Here is a 19,139-nt window from a genome sequence, read left to right on the forward strand (position 1 = left end):
GGTGCCCGCTGGCCCCGCCTCCTACGTTTGACAGATTCTCCCAAGCTGCTTTCAGTAGAAGGGGTGTGGCCTTCCAAGAAGCTCACTCATGATCGGCGGCAGTAGTTACCATAGAAACGTGACACAGACCGACTCAGACCAATCACTGTTGTATGGCTCCAAGATGGCGCCGCCCATGATGTTGAAAATGGCGACAGATTTGGCCTCATTTGGCTAGAGTACGCATTTTCTATGGTGATGTTACACCCAGAGGAGTCACTCAGTCCAATTCTCGTCTACAGTCAATAGATGCAGCAAAGCTTTATTTTTGTGTCTTTAGCACATTTTATTTTTAGTTCTTAAATTTGTGCACATTAAGCTTCAATCTTGACTTTGTCCCGCCCACAACTTTCAGAAAGTTGGGCGGAGTTAACTCCGGTGATCCCACCTCTCCCGCCTGACTGTTCCCAATGGAGAACCCAAAAAAGGAAAAGACTCGACTTCTGTGATACGATTTGTTTTACTATAAATCAAACGTACATTTTGTGTTTTGAAGCATGTGATTGAAACATCTGAACCGAATCCCTTTTAGCAGAAAAAAGTCCCGACCACCATCAAGCCCTTAAGCAGTGTTCTCCAGGCGTCCACGCTGTAGCATGTCAGTTCATTTTTGGCAACAGTTACTCCCACAAAAGAACGTACCGCTAGTTAGCTACCGTAGATGCATCTCTGTGCCAAAGGCAACGAGTTGAGATCTGTACAGGAAAAGACGATTTGGCAAAAAGAAAAAAGATTCTCCGCAGCCTTTTCGAACCAAAGATATCGCCTGTTTTTCCAGGTGACGGTCGGAAAAAGAAGCAGATATAAATAAACTCAGTTTGATTTTTTTCCCAACTTTAACCGTCGTCTGTAATTTGAGAAATAAATTATTATTTTTTAAAAAAGGATTCTGTCGTTGAAAATCAAGTCGTGACAAAAAGGAAAAGAAAAATCGTCCACAAACACACGTGGAGTACAAAAAGTTTAAATAAACGTAAAGAAAGAAAAGCGGCTGAATTAAACTCCTCCTCTTTTTTGAGAGGGCGGAGTCATTTGCACCTGAAGGTGAAAGTGTTTCAAAGTGATGCTGTTATCGTATTGCTCATCTACTGAATGTAGAACATGTGGCAGTCGCTGGATTATCGTCGCCCCCCCCCCCAGAGTGTGGCTCCTTCATCCGCCGTTTCCGTGACAACCAAAAAGCGATGAGAACGGGGTCCAGAGTGGGTGAAGGGGGGAAGGCTTCCCTTGGCTGCTTGTAAACGATCCGTGTGTACCGCAGATGCATGTAAACTCTGACACGTGAGAAAGGAAAAAATTCAAGTCGTGGCGTGATGCAGGTACCGACGTGCAGAACGGTGGGGGCGCTGCGCCGCAGGGAGGGGGCGGAGTCTTTCTAGCTGGCTTCGATCAGCTTGACCAGCGTGTCGCGCAGCTCCGTCAGCTCGAAGATCTTGCCGTCCAGCAGCTCCAGCAGCGAGCGCAGGTTCTTCCGGTAGGTTTCCCTCTCCAGCTGGATGCTCTCCAGCCGCTGCTCCAGGTCGTTCAGCTGCGCCTCCAGAGTTTGGTTCCTCGCCTCCGTGTCCTGACCCAGACCAGACCACAACAAAGGTAAGAGGATGCAGACACTCTTTTCTTGATAATTGTTGTCGCAGAAGTTATAGGAACCAATCAAATAGTGTGCATCCTGATGACATCACTTCAAACTAGCCAATCAGAGTAAAGGGTCTTACAGGTTGATTTGATTTAAAGAGCTGAATAAATCGGTACACGTCTCCGCTCTGGTTTCAGAGAACCCCTCAGTGAGGATCAGCTGCTGTCCCGAGAACGTCTTCATTCTCACCTCCAGCCTCTGCAGGAGCGAGTCTTTCTGAAAGCGGAACTCGTTGGCACTCTCCACCTCGGCTTTCAGTCTCTCCAGCTCCTGAAAAGACAGAATTTACTGAGTGTTTGTCCTTTCGCCTGACCGCCGCTCCCCTCGCCGCTCCTCCTCTGTACCTCCTCTTTGGCCCTCAGAGCCGCCTCCAGCTCCTCTATCGTTCTGTTCAGCTCTGTTTTCTGGGTTTTGATCACCGTGGTTTGGCCGCTCACGCACTCCAGCTCGGTCACCTGATGACCGAAACAAACGATGAAATGGAAGGCTCTCCGGCGGGGAGCGTGGGGAGGCGGAGCCGTACCCGTTTGTGTAGTCGCTCCGCCTCCTCCTGATAGGCCGCCAGCTGCTGCTTCCACTGCTTGACGTTGGCCGTGGACTCCAGCAGAGCCGCCGTCAGCTTGGCGTTGTTGCCCTTCAGCGCTGCGAGCTCCGCCTCCCAGTGCTTGTTGATGCTGGATGAACTGTAGAGGCGAAGCGTCCGAGTTTGGGATTGAAAAAAGACATTTCTATGCGTGAATGACGCCAAAATAAAAGCAAAACCTGATCGTCTTTGACAGGATTTGTTCAAAATAAAAGCTGTTGGCTTAGACGGTTCATATTCTCATCTAGAAATGGTCTCCATGGAAACATAACTTAAAGATAAAATTCACCATCAACCAGTTTGCAGTGAAAAAACGGTTGGATCACCTGTGAGAGAAGGGCAGTGCATTCTGGGAAGGTTCTGCCCGTGTGTCGGCATGCTGGTTGGCGTCTGCGGCGAGTCTCTCATCATCGGTACCGTTGACGCTCTCGGAGGTCAGAGGTGACTGCAGGTCGGCCGGTGCCGACTCCTGAGTTAAAACATGCAGAAAAGGCAGGTTTTTGTTACGGATTAAATCAAATCTTAGATTATCTCTAAAATCTGAAATTATGCAAACAGAACTGTAGTGAACTGAACAGAAAAGATTTTTGAAGTCTTGACTCCAGAAACGATCAGAACTGCAGTGATTCAGAACATTGAGGAAAACTACAGTCATGATTTGATCATCTTTTGTTTAATGTGAACCCAGATGTATATTAAGATTAGTATTAATGCTTTGATTCATTATGAGTCGACTCATAATAACAAAGAAAAACCAAATCGGTTAAAGTTAAATAAAAGATGCTACAACTGTTTTTTATTTGCAAAAGACTACATAAAAATACTACAATACCCAGAAGTCTTTGCACCGAACACCTGGTTAAGAAGCACCTAATATTTTTAATTTGTTTAGCTGCTTTTTGTTGAGAAAATCTGCAGCTTATTAAAAGTTCTGCTGGCAGAAATGCATCTTGGGAAAAAAAACAAACAATTCAAACTGATTGTTTGAAACTAAAGAACAATTTCCTTCCGGGCTTTTAATGTTAATTTGACTATTTTATGTAGCAGAGGTTAACAACATAACAATATATTTAAAAAAAAAAAAAAAAAAAAAGCAGCTGTTGATTTTGACCTCATTGGTTATGCTAACTAGCTAATAATTGCTCAATAAAGGACACATTAGAAAAAATAAATTGTTAGCGCAGATGTACATAATTATTAGTTTAGACTTTCAACATAAACATGTCACTTTATGTACAGCCTCCTACTAATGATTTAATTAAAAAAACACCCCCAATGTACAGACGAGGAACAGTGAAGTAAATAAACGGCGTCATGCAACAGCAGGTCTGGTTTATCTCAGAGATTTCATATTTCATCAGAACCACAGGAATGTTTGACTCTGGAAAAATGTGATTAAAAAAATAAAAGTTCACGATCTAAAAAACAAACCGGCTTCAGAGAAACGCAGCAGTTTGTCTTTTAGTTTCCAAATGAACAAACATTTGACATAATTGAGATTTTTTTTTTGTTTGTTTTGTTTTTTGTACTTTAAAAGGTGAAACCGTCAGTTTTTCACATCAAACAGGAACTGCAGGATGGAGTTTGGTCTTACTGTAACAGGAAGGTTACAAACATCTGGACTTTTGGGGCTAAGAAGGACGAAGGAAATGAACGATACACTTGTTAAAAAGGTAGAAGTGGGTCTGAGCTTCACAAAAACAAACACAATAAGAGAAACTTTACAAAACAACAACAGGAGGACACTTGAGGAGAGTTTGTCACTGAACATACGAAGTTAAAATGTTTTACAGAGACGTCTGTTTTAGATTTTACCTTCTTTTTATAGAATTTGCCGACTGATAAGACATTCCTTTTAACTGCACCACCCTGAAGAGAAACAATTACAGAGCACAGCGGCCATGAAGTAAAAATAAAACATCTTTTTATCGACAAGACCAGCACAGAGCTGAGGACTTTTCTGAAGTTAAGGGAGGAACTCCTGAAACCAGCATTTTATCAGACCATTGACTGTATATGAGAACTGGAGGGAGTGACTCCTCCCCCCTCGTGCTTTAAACAGGAAGTGCTTGATATCTCCAAGAAGCCAAGATCACATGGACTTCTACAGAGAAATAAACAACTATTACTCAGTTTCTATATTGGTCAGAATAACCGTTCTTCCTCTGATACCTTTTTATTGCATTCTCATTTTTTCTGTAGTGCAAGTTATTCAAGTTATAAACTGACCAATCAGATGCCTTAATAAAAGTAGGTGGAGCCTGCTGGCCCCCACACCCAACATTCAAAACGTTTTTCCAGATTTAGGGGTGTGGTCTTCTAACAAGCTCACTCCTGATTGGTGATATTGGGCAAGAGCCCCACCCAATTCACTAAAACAAGGGTCCTCACATTGTGACATCACAACATTGGAACAGCCCCTTCCAGGAAGAGTCTGTGCTGCCAGCTCCGCCCCCAGGCTAACACAAACACCCACTTTTCCCGTGTAGCTAGCGGTGATCGGCAAAAAGCTTTTTATTTAAGCATTGACTGAGAAGAAGTGGCTCCTCTTGCTCCTAATCTGCAAGAACGGCACGCTGCTGAAGCCGGCTCTAGGATGACGTCAGGAAATGGGCGGAACCCACAAGGAGCGAAAGGCGGAGCATCAGAGATTCAGGCATCTTACTTCCAGGTAGTTTAGATGAGTTGAGAAGCGACTGTGAACATTCAGTTCTGTGGCAGCACTAAAACATCACCTGTCAGTGTGCAGACGGTAACCAGGTGACCTTACCTGAGAGGGAGTGCTGGTGAGCTCCGTCTTCTCCTGAGACTTCTCCTTGGCTAACCGTGCTGCTTCCTTAAACTCCGCAAATTTGTCTGCAAACTGAGAGAGGAGCAGAAGACCCTTAAGCAGACGAGCCTGAACCCAGAGGAAACGTTCAAGACGGTTCCCACCTTGACCAGGTGGCTTTCACAGGAGAAGCCCAGGCCGTACACGGTGTTGGCCCGGCTGTCGGCCCACTGCCCGAACTTCTGCGACGTCTTTGTGAAGGTCATGTTGGGGGTGATGGTGCTGTTGATGATGGCCTGTGGATGATGGAGCAGAAGTTTCCTCTTTGGACCAGTTCATGCTTGAAGGACAAACTCGTGAAGGCTTCAGCACGGAAAAACCTTCAACTGATGATGTGGATTGGCTGCATCTGAGCAAACTATGAAATCTGTTAACATTTCCATAGTTTTCAGTCTCTAGTCTGAGCTGAACCACTGAACTTCGTAGATGTGTTCGCCTACTTATCAGAAGTAAATGTCATTTCCATTTATGTATTTTTTCTAAACTTGGGGTTAAAACTCAGAAACTACCAGAGATGTAGCAAGAAAACAACCTTAACTTTGTGTGGTATCCATGGCAACGGGTTGATGGTCAGATATCCTTTGACAATCCCAATGCAACCGCTGACGGAGTTTGTTCTTTTAGGTTTGAGTGATTTTAATTGAAACTGTCAAACTGATTCAGACAGCTCTACATTTGATGTTTAGTCGTTTTTAACTGAAACTTTCACTGATCTTCATATATTTTATGCTTCCTAAAATGTTTCTATCAAACAAAATGTGCATCAATACAGGAGTGATGTGTATTTAGGCTGCATATGCAGATGTTTTATTCTGAAAGTCTGTTTATGTTTTAGGAACACTTAAACTACACTATGACATGTTAATGGGGGAAAAAGTCTTTTAAAAAAATTAGATTTTTAAGTTATTAACCTATTCATTTTTTACAGTTTTACACCTTTACAAATGTCTGTTTGTATCAGCCATCACTCTGCTGGTCATGAAGAGGTTCTAATGAACTCCACAGCAGAGCGAGGTCAGTCAGAGTCGACCGTTTTCTTCGGCTTTTGTTTTAACCTGCAACACTTTCCTTCTGCTGAAAATGACAGAAGTCTCCTCCCTTTGGTATTTCGAGGGCAGAACAAGCCGAGTGATTCATCGTCTGGCATTTTCTCTTTCTGAGCTGCCGCTGTTGTCAGGGCGATAACGTCTTCTGGTGCCGGATCGCAGCAGAGCCACAGAACCGACAGCAGCACCAGTTACCCACAGATGCTGTTGCGTAACCACTCTAACTCTCACCTCGCTCAGGACTAAAATAATCACTGTGGAATGCAGACGAGAGGCCCGTCAGCACCGACCTGACGAGACCCACCAGGACAAACCCGGTTCTGCTCATCAGGTTGGGTTCTTGAAGTCACTAAGATGGCAGTTTCTCCAAACATTTGTCTCGTCTCAGACAAGAAAAACAGCCGAACTGCTCGGTCACAAACCTTGGACCCGTCCAGACTGATGATCCGATATACATTCCTGGTGCTATCGAAGAAGTAGGAGACGGTGACGGCGTGCTTGCTCGTGGGAACCCAGTTCTTCTTGGTGTTTGGATCGATCTGGAAGACGTGGGCCCTGGTGCTGAAGATGGGCTGCTCCCTGTGCAGATCCGGAAGAAGAGACGCTTTAAACTGAGGATACTTGGGAAAAAAAGCTCAAAATATGAAATTTACATTATTGTTTATTAAAAGTGGGGCAAAAACGTTTTTAGTCAACCACCAATAGTGCAAATTCTCCAAATTAAAAATATGGGCGAGGTCTGTAATGTGATTGGAGCTGGAAGTAAACCGTTTTCTAAAATTCTGACTTTCTAAGAAGCATGTCAAGGTCCTGGAGTGGCCTAGAGTCTCCAGATCTCAACCCCATAGAAGATCTTTGGAGGGAGTTGAAAGGTGTTTGTTGTTTTCTTCAATGACTTTTTCCATCTTTCGTTAACCAGTTTCGTTAATCAAAGCAAATTCATTATTTTCTCAAACTGTTTCTATAAAGAAATAAACAAGTAAACAGAATGGACTCCAGAGTATTTATAAAACAGAGCCACATTAAGAAAAACTAAACTTGAGACAGCAAAGTTGCCTCTACAGCAACATTTTGCTCTATTGTTTTTCACTTGTTTTAAAGAGTACCCAAACCCTAAATTAACTTTTTTTTTTGCTGTTGAACTCTTTAAATGGGGCTTTAAAAGTGCTGTCTGTTGGTCAGTGCCAATTTTTGGACAAATTAAAATAAACTTGTTTTAATTCTTAAAAATAGAATCAAAAACTGTCTTTGTGCTGCCTCCTACAGGTGGAATCGAGGTATGATTGGTTTTGTGATTGGTCAAACCAAGTAAGTTTTAAGACGTTAATGATAACAGTCCTGTTCTCCAGCCCCGCCCCCTCTGACTGGATTTTCAAATGTCGGCTGTGGGCGGAGTCAGCCTCTAACTTCCCTGTTTGGTTATCCTTTAAACTCCATCTAAGCCTAAGGATTGATAAGGAAATATTATTTTTCTAATACTCATCTATGCCACTAACCTTCCAAAATGATGGGAATGAATAGAAATGTGGTATGTTCTAACCTTACCTGGACTTGTGATGTCGCAGGACCCAATAAATCAGAACCAATCAGTGTTAAATGTATTTTGAAATTGTACAAGTTATATTAGAGTCCAACTTGAAGTTTAGCCAATAGTTATTATAAAATAATCTGTTTCAAAAGTGCAATTTTAAATTAATAAAGTAAAGACTTGCTTGTGTAGCAAACCACCATTACCTGGTGAACTGATCTGGCTCCAGGTATTTCATTTGCATACACACTAAACTAGAGGTTCGGTTTCAAACCACCACACTGCAGGTATTTTCAATCCCCTTAAGAAGAAAAAACAAAGTGGAAACGCAATGAATGTAGAGATTACCCAGAATGCAACTTGTTCTTTTTCTCATTGACTTCAGATTGCATTCTGTATTGCGTTTCCTTAGAACTTCAAGAAGTTGCGTCGCAATAAAAAAGAAAAAACTTCTGATTGGGAAATGATTTCCCAAAGATGCCAAGAAAGGGTCAGAAGACCAATTGGGCAACTCATTCTCCCACAGCAACGCAGAAAGACTTCTCTCTACCATACAAGTCAAACTGAAATGTTCTACGTTCATCTGAGTCTTGTGTCACTTTTTATGAGTTCTTCCCGTTTCTTATTACCGTATTTTCCGGACTATAAGTCGCGGTTTTTTTCATAGATTGAATGTCCCTGCGACTTATACTCCAGTGCGACTTATATACGAATTTTTAATGAGATGAGATATGGACCGTAAGTCTAGAGTGCCCTCTTATGGTGATCTATGCAATTACTTTATTTACTTTAGTTATTCAGACGTGACACAGAGGACGAAGAATTTAACGGATTTATTGATATGGAGTGAGATTAAGTGCAATTATTTACAGTAAAGATACAAAGTTGATGAGTTCTTGAGGCTATAGTTAAATAAAACTGTTATGTTATATAAATGCTACACCTTTTCGTTTTTTTCATGATGCTAATATGTGAATATGTGTTGACACATATTCAGCCTGTTTTCTATTCACTTATGAATGTTATAACTTACCTTCCAGGATGATGTAATATCGTTTTTTTCAACCAGTTGGTAAAATAAATTACTTGAAAAAAATGCGACTTATACTCCAGTGCGACTTATGTATGGTTTTTTCTTCTTCATTATGCATTTTTTGGCCCCTGCGACTTATACTCCGGTGCGACTTATAGTCCGAAAAATACGGTAATCAAGTTCACAAAACTGAAGCTGTTCTTTTCATCCCGCTGCTACAAACCAAAAACTGTTCCAAGAAGAACAAGGAGCAGCATAAAACGGCAACATTCCTGAGGAAAACGTTTCACAGAAGAAGGTCAAATATTTCTCAAATCCCAAAACATCCATAATTCACACAAAGGCTGTGTTACAGGACGTCTTCTTTGTCTTTCTGCTGCTCCCTTAAGGGGTCTCCTCAGCCAATCGTAACCCTGTCCTTAGCATCCTCCTGGTTCACACCAACCACCATCATGACCTCCTCTTTGGTAACATCCTTTCACCAACATCCTCCTCTCAAACCATCTCACTCTGCCGTTTAATCTGTTGGATTCATTCCTGAGCCTCAACGTCTTCATCTGATACCTCCAGCTCAACCAACATGGCCGCTCTCTCCACTGTTCTGCATTACAAGAAAGGATGGAGATAAAACCTTTATGAAGTCCAGCAGTGTGGCACGTCATCAAAATCCTGACCAGTTCAGATAAATCTACCCTTCAGCAGACATGCAGAGGGGCAAACACACAGAGGATTATACTGGAAACCAGAGGTCGAGTGACTGGAAGCGTCCGGCGCTCTCAGGTTCATCGACTGGCAGCAGCAGCTGTCTGCCCGTCACTCACACAGTCACGCCTGCATGACTCCGCTTGGGAAGCGACGGCGTTAGATTCTTCTGTGTGAGTGTGAGCTGATGCCAAAGGTGACCTGAAAGTGCCAGAGATCAGCAGACGGTTTCAGAGAACCGACATGGAGGTGAAGCTCGCAAGGAAAACTGATCACAGAAATCAGCATGAAAGCTTTCAATGAAAACATCAAAGGATTCCTCTGGATCTCCATAAAAAGAAATGAAACAAAAATCATCTTTTCGTGTTCTTCGACAAACTACCTCGTCTTATGGCTCTAATGCAAAGAAAAATGCAAATGTACCAGATAATTAACCATCAGTTAAGCTCCGATCCAAATAAAAGGACTGAGTGGCGTCTACAGATGCTTTGGTTACCGCGGCGATAAGCCTATTTTACACAGATACCATCTTCTCTAATGCCAAAAGTGTGCCAGTTTGCTCCGTTTGAAGATGGATCCCTGGAATCCTTTTATAAGATTCCTGATGAACACAGATGTTCTGGGTTTTTTAGGTCCAAACCTAAATTTTGCTGAACTCTCACACTTTTAATCTGCTTTTATTTATTGTTTTAAATTTTGTTTCGGTAAGAAACTTTTGTATTTCTGGTAATTAAAAGGTAATACATTAACTAAAGCCTCCTTCAATTATCTCCTCAGAATGTTATTCTACATGTGGCTCAGAACCCAGGTAAAGTTCTGGTTTGGTTCTGGGATCTGACTGAAAGGTTTCCAGAGAATATTTTCTGACTGATGCTCCTGTGGGAATCCTTTGTTCCCATCTCTAGAAATCTCTTCATTAATTTGGGAGAGCAGATGTTATTTAAGGACAGACACGGTTAGTTAATGAGTGTGGAATCACACGGGAGGACAGAACATCGGAGGCTTAAAGACGGGCTGAACTTGAGACAATGGTTGTTTTGAGCTTTGAGGAGCCGATCTGCTTCATGTGTCCTGATTTGGTTACTAGAGATCTCATGATCCACCAGCAGAAGCTCAGGAGGAGATATCATGCAAACTAGATGAGGCTGAAGCGGGACAGTTTACAGCAGGAGTGTCAAACTCCTGGAGGGCCGACGTCCTTCTGGTTTTCCAGAAATCCTGCCTCATCTGCTGCTGATTACCTGGATCAGGTGTGTTTGGCCAATAAGGAGCTTCAACGACAGATTGGTTGGAAAACATGTAGAACACCGGCCATTAAAGTCTGGATCCTGACACCCCTGGTTTATAGCATTTGGCCTCATCTTAGGTTAGGTTTAGTTTTTTAAGTAATTTTCCTTTTTAAATGATGACAGATCAAGAACATTTTGTTCATTTGCTTGAGGATAAAACCCCACCTGGAATAGAGGTCATCTCCAGATGAAAGCTTAATCAACTCTTTTGGTAGTAAAAGTTTCTTTCACAATTTTAACTTTTGTACTCAGCCAGAATGGAAAAGAACCAGCACCTCTTTGTATACGTCTGTTATGAAACTGAAAGCTCCTTTCAGCAGAATCTACTTAGAAACATGAAGCTGATTTATTTAACCCTTTAAACTGATATCTTCACCTTCACTCTGACATAGTTTACCCATTTAGATGAATTAAGACATGAAATAGAGAAATTTAAGTTTTGCTTTGTTTTTGGTCTTATATTTGTATTTATGCATTTCACTGATGTTTTCAAGTGTTTGGTTTCACCTACAAAGTTTTGGAGTGTTAGTGAGTTTGTCAACATTTATTGTTTATTTCTTTAACCAGAATTTTCCCTTTTTGTTGTTTTTCAGGTGTTGGTTTGAAGAGCTTCTTGTCTTGAAGGAGTTGAGCCCAAAAAATACTACAGATATCTCTTATTTTGAAGGGTTTGTAGCGTGAGCAGTTCAGTTTGTTTAAAATATCAACCACCTCATTCAGTTTTTGACTCATCAGAACACAAGAATCAAATAAACTTGGAGGCATTTTTAACACAGTTTCATGTACCTACAGGGTCATTTAAATGACAAAAATGTGACTGTAGCAACTGTTTTAGTAAAAAATCAGGTGTTGTTTTTGTTCATTTAAATGTCATACACTTCCACATAATCTGTGATACAAGTATTTAATAATTTAAATTTAACTTGAAAAAAATCTAACTTTTTCAGACATAATAATGAAATATGTCGGACTGACAAACTTTAGAAAAGATCAGTACATAAATAATATCTGATTAAATAACTTGATATTTGTAAATGATAGTATCATAAAACTATTGTTTCTGGGAAAACGGTAAACATGAAACATTAACATAAAATAAATGAATAAAATGGGACACAGAGGTTGATAGGAATGGGTTATGGAATATTTAAGAATCAGATTTCAGCTGCATTTACTTCAAGACTAGAGCAGATAACTAAAACTGTGACTCTTATTTTGAAAGAAGCTGCATGAGAACTGTAACCATTAAAAAAACACAATAAAATAGTGTTTCTAAATTTTATTTTCTTTATTTATACCTTTGTTATATTGATAAGAACTTTTTTGCTAAACTTCTTTGTCATCATTTACATTTTGTATCCTCTCCTGCTCCTGTGCTATTCGTACATGTCAAAACAGCGAGCATGCTGGGTAACGGTGTTCTGTTCGCAGGTTTTCGGCCGCTGCGGTTTTCCATGTAGAATGGGGAGGTGAGAAACGTCTGCTGGAAGGAAATCTGGCCACGTGCCGTGTGCCTCTATGAGTGAGTGAGTGTGGCGATTGTGGCCCATAATCCCCCTTCACAATGAAGCTCACTGTTGCATTCAAGTCTCAATGACAAGTGCTTTAACAGGAATCTGAGCGCAGATGTTATCGGCTCAGCAGTTCCCCGCGTACAGACGGCGAACGCATTCACAGAAAATCCACACAGACGCTGCGCTTTGGACAAACAAACACCGTACTGTTCCAGAACATAAAAAATACACCAGTTTTTAGCTTAATTAAAGCTAAAACAAATAAGTTATATTGAATTAATTTAATCAGGTCATAAAACACAAAGAAAAAAGTCATAGTTAAGTTTTATTTTATAAAATCACATTTAAACAAATGTATATATTCTACTTCATTCCTAATTTGTCTTATTATTTGCTAAAAACAATTTGCTTCAAAGCAAAAGAAACTTCTTTTTTCAAATAAATCCAGATAACAGTGTTATACGATTACATTCTCCAAATTAGTTTACACATTTAACAACAGTCCAATGCTAACTTTACCATTTAATCGGAAGGTTTCCTAACAGAAGTATCGTGTGCTAAGATAATGATACACACCTCAGCGTCACAATGAACATTATAACTAAGTATGTTTTTTAAGCTAACTTTGAGTTTTGCTAACATATTAGCATCATTTTATCTTTTTTGGCTAATTTGACACTTTCTCCGGTTTTTAAGGCTAATTCTTTGTTAAGCTACTTTCAGCAATTCCTTCAGCAATTACAGTAAGTCCTTACAGCATCTTCAGCAAATGTTTGCAGCATATTCAGCGACAACATTCAGCAAATATGCATTCACACATGCATTATCGCAGGTAATGCAATTTTTTTAGTTTGCACTTGAGTTTGCAGGTAAATAGCATCAGCTTAACGTGAAAGAGCCATAGAACTCTCTGAAACTCTGTTGTCCTATGAAAAACTGTCCCAACTCCAGATTCAAATTCTCCAGGCCGTGAGGAGAGTTACAGTATTTTAGGAAATGTTTCTGTAAGAACTTTCAGTTGAATTTTTAACTTTCAAATGAGGGAACATTCAAAAAAGTGCTGCTCAGCTAACATGACTTCTACAAATATATAATTTAATTAATGATCTCTTTAACAACTAATTTTATTGATCTTTTCAATAGAAGTTAAAAACAAAATTAATGACTAAAAAGTACCAGGATCCAATCTTTTGGCAGCAGCTCCCATTCCAGAAGCAAAGGAATGCCACGTTATTAACTTAGCTGCTGCTGTGTCGCCGTGGCAACAGCCCATGTGACCCAGGGCTGATCATGAGCCGCGAACATCCTCTCCTTCTTGTTCCCCACGTGCTGCCCAATCCCATCGCGGTGTCCGAGCGAGCGCACAGAGGTGGGCAGCCGGCGCCCGGCAGGGTAAACCCTCTGCTCTGGATCACTGTCTCCCTGATTTCAGCGGAAGTGTCTAATACAGACAAACTGAACCCACAATGAGGGGGAAGTTCCTGAGGTTACCCAAAAAACCACAATGCCCTCAAACCAGAGCCTGACTTCTATGTGAAACCAGCACACAAACTGATTGATGACATAGAGCCGGTATTTAGAACTGATAAGTAGATTGAAACAGATGCTGATACAGATGTTTCATGTTTGTCAACTATAAATAACCGCATACACACACACTAAACTAACCTTAGTTTTCCAACAACAACTTTTATTTTCAGACAAAAAAATTGTTTTATCCCCCTGAAATGACTTTCAAAATAAAGTGCTAGGGAGAGTAATGCCAGCCAAATACAGTCAAAAGACTTTAAGAAAGTTTGATTATTCTCTTTCTCAGCAACGGGGAGGGGAAGGGGAGGCGGTGTTGCTCCGGGACAAGGTTCCCGTCTACAACTCACAGGTGAATTTCTAATGAACTCTTGCCGCTTTATAGAAACTATGTCTTAGAAAACAACACAGGTTTTTTGAATTGGGCTAAAAAAAACCATCATCATTAAAAGAGCATTGGGAATGATTTTAAAATAGATCAGAATATGATGGGAGTGGGTCTTAGAAGCAGGTACATTTCTGCAGATGTAAGGTTCTGCTGCCAGGAAAGGTTAGATTACGGTCTCAGTTCGTCAGCTTACTTCAATAGTTAAAACCATTGACTGTATATAGAGAACTGGACTGATATACCCCTCCCCTACGTGTTTCAAATAGGAAGTACCGGCTGGTCCAAAAAAGCCAAAAACCCACAGACTTCTAAAGAGAAATAAACAGCTATTACCCAGTCATTCTATTTTCTTAAATAACCGCTCTTGCTCCAATACCTTTTTTAACATGTTTTTGCCAGTTCAATTTTTTTCTCATGATATGTTTGCTATAAATTGCAAATTATTCAAGTTTTAAACTGACCAATCAGATGGCTCAATAAAGGCATGTGGTGCCCGCTGGTCCTCATCTCGAACATTCAAAACGTCTCACAGGTTCTCTTGAGCCCGCTTTCAGCGCAAGGGGTGTGGCTTTCCAACAAGCTCATTCCTGATCAGCCAGAGTGGTTGCCATGGAAATGTTGACTCAGACGGTCTTGGTCCAATCGTTGTTTATTAACGTTGTCTGGTTCCAACATGGCGCCATCCGTATCGCGGAAAAATGGTGACTGAATTGACTTGATTTTGTTGGAACCGAAAGTAAGGCATTTTCTATGGGTGATGTCACGCTCACCATGTCCAGTTCTCTCTTATACAGTCCATGGTTAAAAGCTAATAGTTTTTCAGAGAAATAAAACTCTGGATTTGTTTCCATTTAGCCCAAAGGGAACCTCCTGAAGGTGTGATCACGCGGCCTGGCTGGGATGTGCTCACCGGCTGTGCTTCAGGAATTAATTGTTGACGGGATTCCAACCACTGGCCTTGAGAATTACTGAGGATGAGGAGGTTAGCAGTTCACTCCCCTCCTCCTCTTTCTCCTCCTCCAACCAATATGACAACAAACCGATCACATGCTCCTTCATCTGGAGTAAAAACTAGGTCGCTCTTGTCTTCATCAGGAGAATCTCCATACATCTGCAGGTTCAGCTGCGAGCGGCGCACCAGCCAAGCCCCGCCGACTTAAAAAGACTTATCTCTGGCAGCGCAAAATTACAAGGCCCGCTTCTGCAGCGGTCGGTCTGTCAGCTGGACAGCCGGCTGCTTTCAGTCCGGCAACAGTAGCCTACTTCATTACCACCTAATCTGTGGGCATCTGTAATCTTAAAACTCAGAATACAGACGCTGTGAGGGATCTAATGATCAGCAGCTAATGTTAGCCGCAGAGACGGGGAAAACTGAAAACGACAGATAAGGTCAGAATATATAAAAATTTAACCTTATCTTTTTATATTTAAATAAGTAAGTGCTTAAATAAAATACATTTATCCCAACCAGATTAAAATACAGATGAACCACTTATTAAATATTGCCTATAAAATAATCATCTTTTTGTAAGTTTAAATTAAGATATTAACAAGTTGAAAACCTGTCAGTTCTATTAATCGATTTGTTCAGACTCTAAAATTCAATAAAATACAGATTATTTTTTGAGTTTCAAAAAAAATGTTTCCAACTTATCAGAAAGGAGTTTTTTTGACATAACTATTGTTTTGAATTAAATAAAGGATAAAAAAATACATTTTCCAGTCATTAAATGTGGAACCAATAGCGAAAGATTTTTGTTATTAAATTAAATATAAATCACTTTATAGATTTTATCTTATAGAAATCCAAATTGTTGACAGTTGACTGTGGAATATTTAGGAGCAAGGACACTTCACCCCTGGATTTGTGCTTGATTTTATACACCTGCAGCCAGGCCAACTGATTAGGACACCTGATTATGATCATTGGGATGGGTGAGCCAATATTTTGGGGAATATAGTGGATGTAAATGTAATAGATATTTATATTAGTGCGATAAACAAAGAACGTCTGGATAATCGGATCAATAATTTTCTACATTTGCAGTTGTCAGATCTTCAAAGATGCTTTCTGCACAGAATGCAGAGGAACATCGCGCAAAAATAATGTTGGAGATGCTGAAAAAGTTTTGATTAAAGCTCCTTAATGACAAGTTTTTGAAAATAATCAATTAATAAGAACTCATGGTTAAATTCAAACAATATAAATAGACATATTACCAAAAAAAAAAACTAGAAAACAATGGAATAAGCGAGTCGTATTAGAGTTTTTTCTTTCAGTTTTATCCATAATATTTGTTTCTAAGTTTTATAAGGTGACAGAAATCGATCAGTTTATTAAGCTGTCAGGACAAATTTTGTCATTATTAAACTCCTACAAGAAATAACTCCTAAACACAGCAAAACTTAGTCCTCAAAAATTAATAAATAATAACATTAAAATGCATAGGTTTTACCAAAAAGTTCCATTTACTTGAACTTTTTGAAATAAAGTTTTTTGTTTATACCATTGATTTGACATAATTAGACCATTTTTATTTTTAAAAATACTGTAAAATTGTAAAATTGTGATATTTATTATCATTTTCATATTTGGAAATAGCAGTGTGAGCACATTATATTATTCCTTAATTTTTGCCTAATACTATGACGTTCGGACACACCTTTCAGTCCAGTCAGGGGTTGTCATCGGAAATCAATCTTTATTGGTTTGGCAAAGAGTTTTAAGCAACACACTCTTTGTGACACAACTCTGAATTTCGTCCGGGCTGGGGACGGGCACAGGAAGACCCAGACTCGGGGTCCCCTCGTGGCTACATTACTATGAAGTTCTGTAAATCAAAACTTGATTGATTATTTTACCAGTTACTGGATGAACACATATTAATTTAACAATTATTTTAAAGTCAAGGTTGTTTATTCTACTTTTTCCACCTCTAGTCACAAGTATATTAATTATGATTGCGTAAAAAAGATTATTGTTGAAAATAAGACAGGCAAATATTTAGACTACTATTTCTGTGTGGATCAATCTGACACTGATTTATTATTAAAAATGTATGTGACTGTTGTTTTTTCTTTGAAATGTGTTTCAACTATTTGATACTAAAAGGGAGAAGCTTTAGAAAAATAGTTTAACTTTGTTTTATGATAAATTTGGGAATATTGACATTTGTTTGCCGATATTTGTGTGACTAAATCAGTCTGTGATTTCCCGGGAGGCTGAGGCGCTTCCGTTAGCAGGGGGCAGCTAGCCGCGGGACTGACAGCAGAGACGCCGCTCCTCTGAGCTCCACAGACCCGCAGAAAACACACCAAAAAAAGCGGAACGAGAGTCCCAGCTTTTACCGAGACTACGGCCGGCTACATACCCCATTTTGACGGACTCCGGTGCCGAGGAGAAGAGTCGAAAGACGGTCCCGTCGCTGTGAGCAGGCAGGAGGCTAGCCGCTGCCGCTTGATCCGCTCTCCCTCTAAATAAAGCTGCTCTGAGGTCCCGACCGGCGGAGCCACTCCGCGGGCTCAGTCCGACATGGCTCGGTGTGCGGCTATGCCCTCGGGTGCATGGTTTGGGCCGGCTCCGTCGGAACAAAACGAGTCGGTGCAGGCATGATGATGACAGAAAAACAGCGGTGCGCGCGCGATGCTACAACCGTTAGCCAAATAAACCCCAACTCATCAGTTATGCGGGATTATCGGGCTGAACTCGGGACTAGACTGACAGCAGAGGGAGGCTGACTTACGGCACAATTAAGATCCAGATGTTTAAATCGAGCTTTTAAATCCAAAGTGGGGGAGAACAAAATCCGAGGGGAATGTTTTCTAACCGGGAAAGTAGTCCATAAATTAAGCTAGCGGTAACTATTCGATGTTAGCATAATCAAAAATAAACGTACCTTTAGTCAAATTTGACAAAAATGTTAAATAATAAAAATTAATATTAATTTATTTTGTCATTTTTAACAAAATAAATTGATTTGTAAACTCCACATTTGGCCAATTGATTCTCAGTGTATCAAAAATAAAACTACAGTTCATCCACGGATTGATTTTAGAGAGTTTTGCCGCCGCAGATGATGCATTTAAAGCCGCTCGGACATGATGAACATCTATTTACCAGACGCCGCCTCATCTCCGCCTCTAATGCATAAAAACACTTGATGTACACTCCAGGTTTTATCATCACGTCCCGTCCTCCTCCTCCTCCAAGATAACAGCAGCTCAGCCTCACCGTCGACGGTGCCCGGGAAAATACGGGCTTCTGCTGATGTGCTTTAAATGCTAGAAAATAACAAACGGGTTATTTTCTTAATTCTTAAGTTATTTTTCCTCCAAAACCCGGTTTCGAGTTTAGTGAAATGGGGATGCTCCGTCGGCCGGCGCATCCTCTTTAGCATCCACCCTATGCCCTCTGTCAGACCCTCATCTCACTCAAGAGCACAACTGGCAGCTTCATCCGCCGAGGCGCCTGCCGGAGCGTCAGGGCCGTGACGTCATCACGCTGCATTCACACAACAGTGAAGCTGTCAATATTTTCAAAATAAAAAATGTTTTTTTGTAATTATTGAATTTATAAAATGTGTATGCAGTGTATAAAATTTGTTTCTAATTACCAGTTTTAGATAAATTTAGTATTTGATTATAAATTATTTATTAATATAATTAGTATTATAGTTGTGTTATTATTATGTATAAAAGCTAACATATAATAATTACTTATTATTTAAAAAATATGCAAAATAGAAAATACAATTGTATTTATTAATTACCTAATTATGAAGCAGTATCAGTTAGAGATGTCAAAGATAGATACACATCAAAAACCTGATCGAGCAACAGTAGTATCTGTTCAAAACCACGTTTATGAATATGATTCTGTTGGTAAAAAGGTGTTAAATCAATTGAAAAGTAAATTATCGTTTTCTGGGTTTTTTTAAGTTTATTCTGTTACACCCTAGGCTGAGACTAAACTGTCTCTTAACAATAAAACGCAGCCGAACATGGATCTAGTCGTCAATACAATTCAA

At 40.3% G+C, this 19,139-nt stretch overlaps 1 protein-coding gene across 1 annotated transcript; it reads right to left on the reverse strand.

The window, feature by feature from the left end:
* Positions 1-480: 480 nt before the first annotated feature.
* On the reverse strand, positions 481-18,581 carry LOC112163355 (homer protein homolog 1). Its single transcript, XM_024299711.2, has 9 exons — positions 17,484-18,581; positions 6,554-6,710; positions 5,190-5,321; positions 5,026-5,118; positions 2,582-2,724; positions 2,196-2,355; positions 2,017-2,127; positions 1,862-1,942; positions 481-1,603 (listed from the first exon to the last, which is right to left on the reverse strand). The coding sequence occupies exons 1-9, from the start codon at positions 17,486-17,488 to the stop codon at positions 1,415-1,417; spliced, it is 1,071 nt and encodes a 356-aa protein (XP_024155479.1). The 5' UTR covers positions 17,489-18,581; the 3' UTR covers positions 481-1,414.
* Between the last annotated feature and the right edge of the window lie 558 nt (positions 18,582-19,139).

The sequence above is a fragment of the Oryzias melastigma genome, linkage group LG12 (genome assembly GCF_002922805.2).
Source record: "Oryzias melastigma strain HK-1 linkage group LG12, ASM292280v2, whole genome shotgun sequence".
NCBI classification, from domain to species: Eukaryota; Metazoa; Chordata; class Actinopteri; order Beloniformes; family Adrianichthyidae; genus Oryzias; species Oryzias melastigma.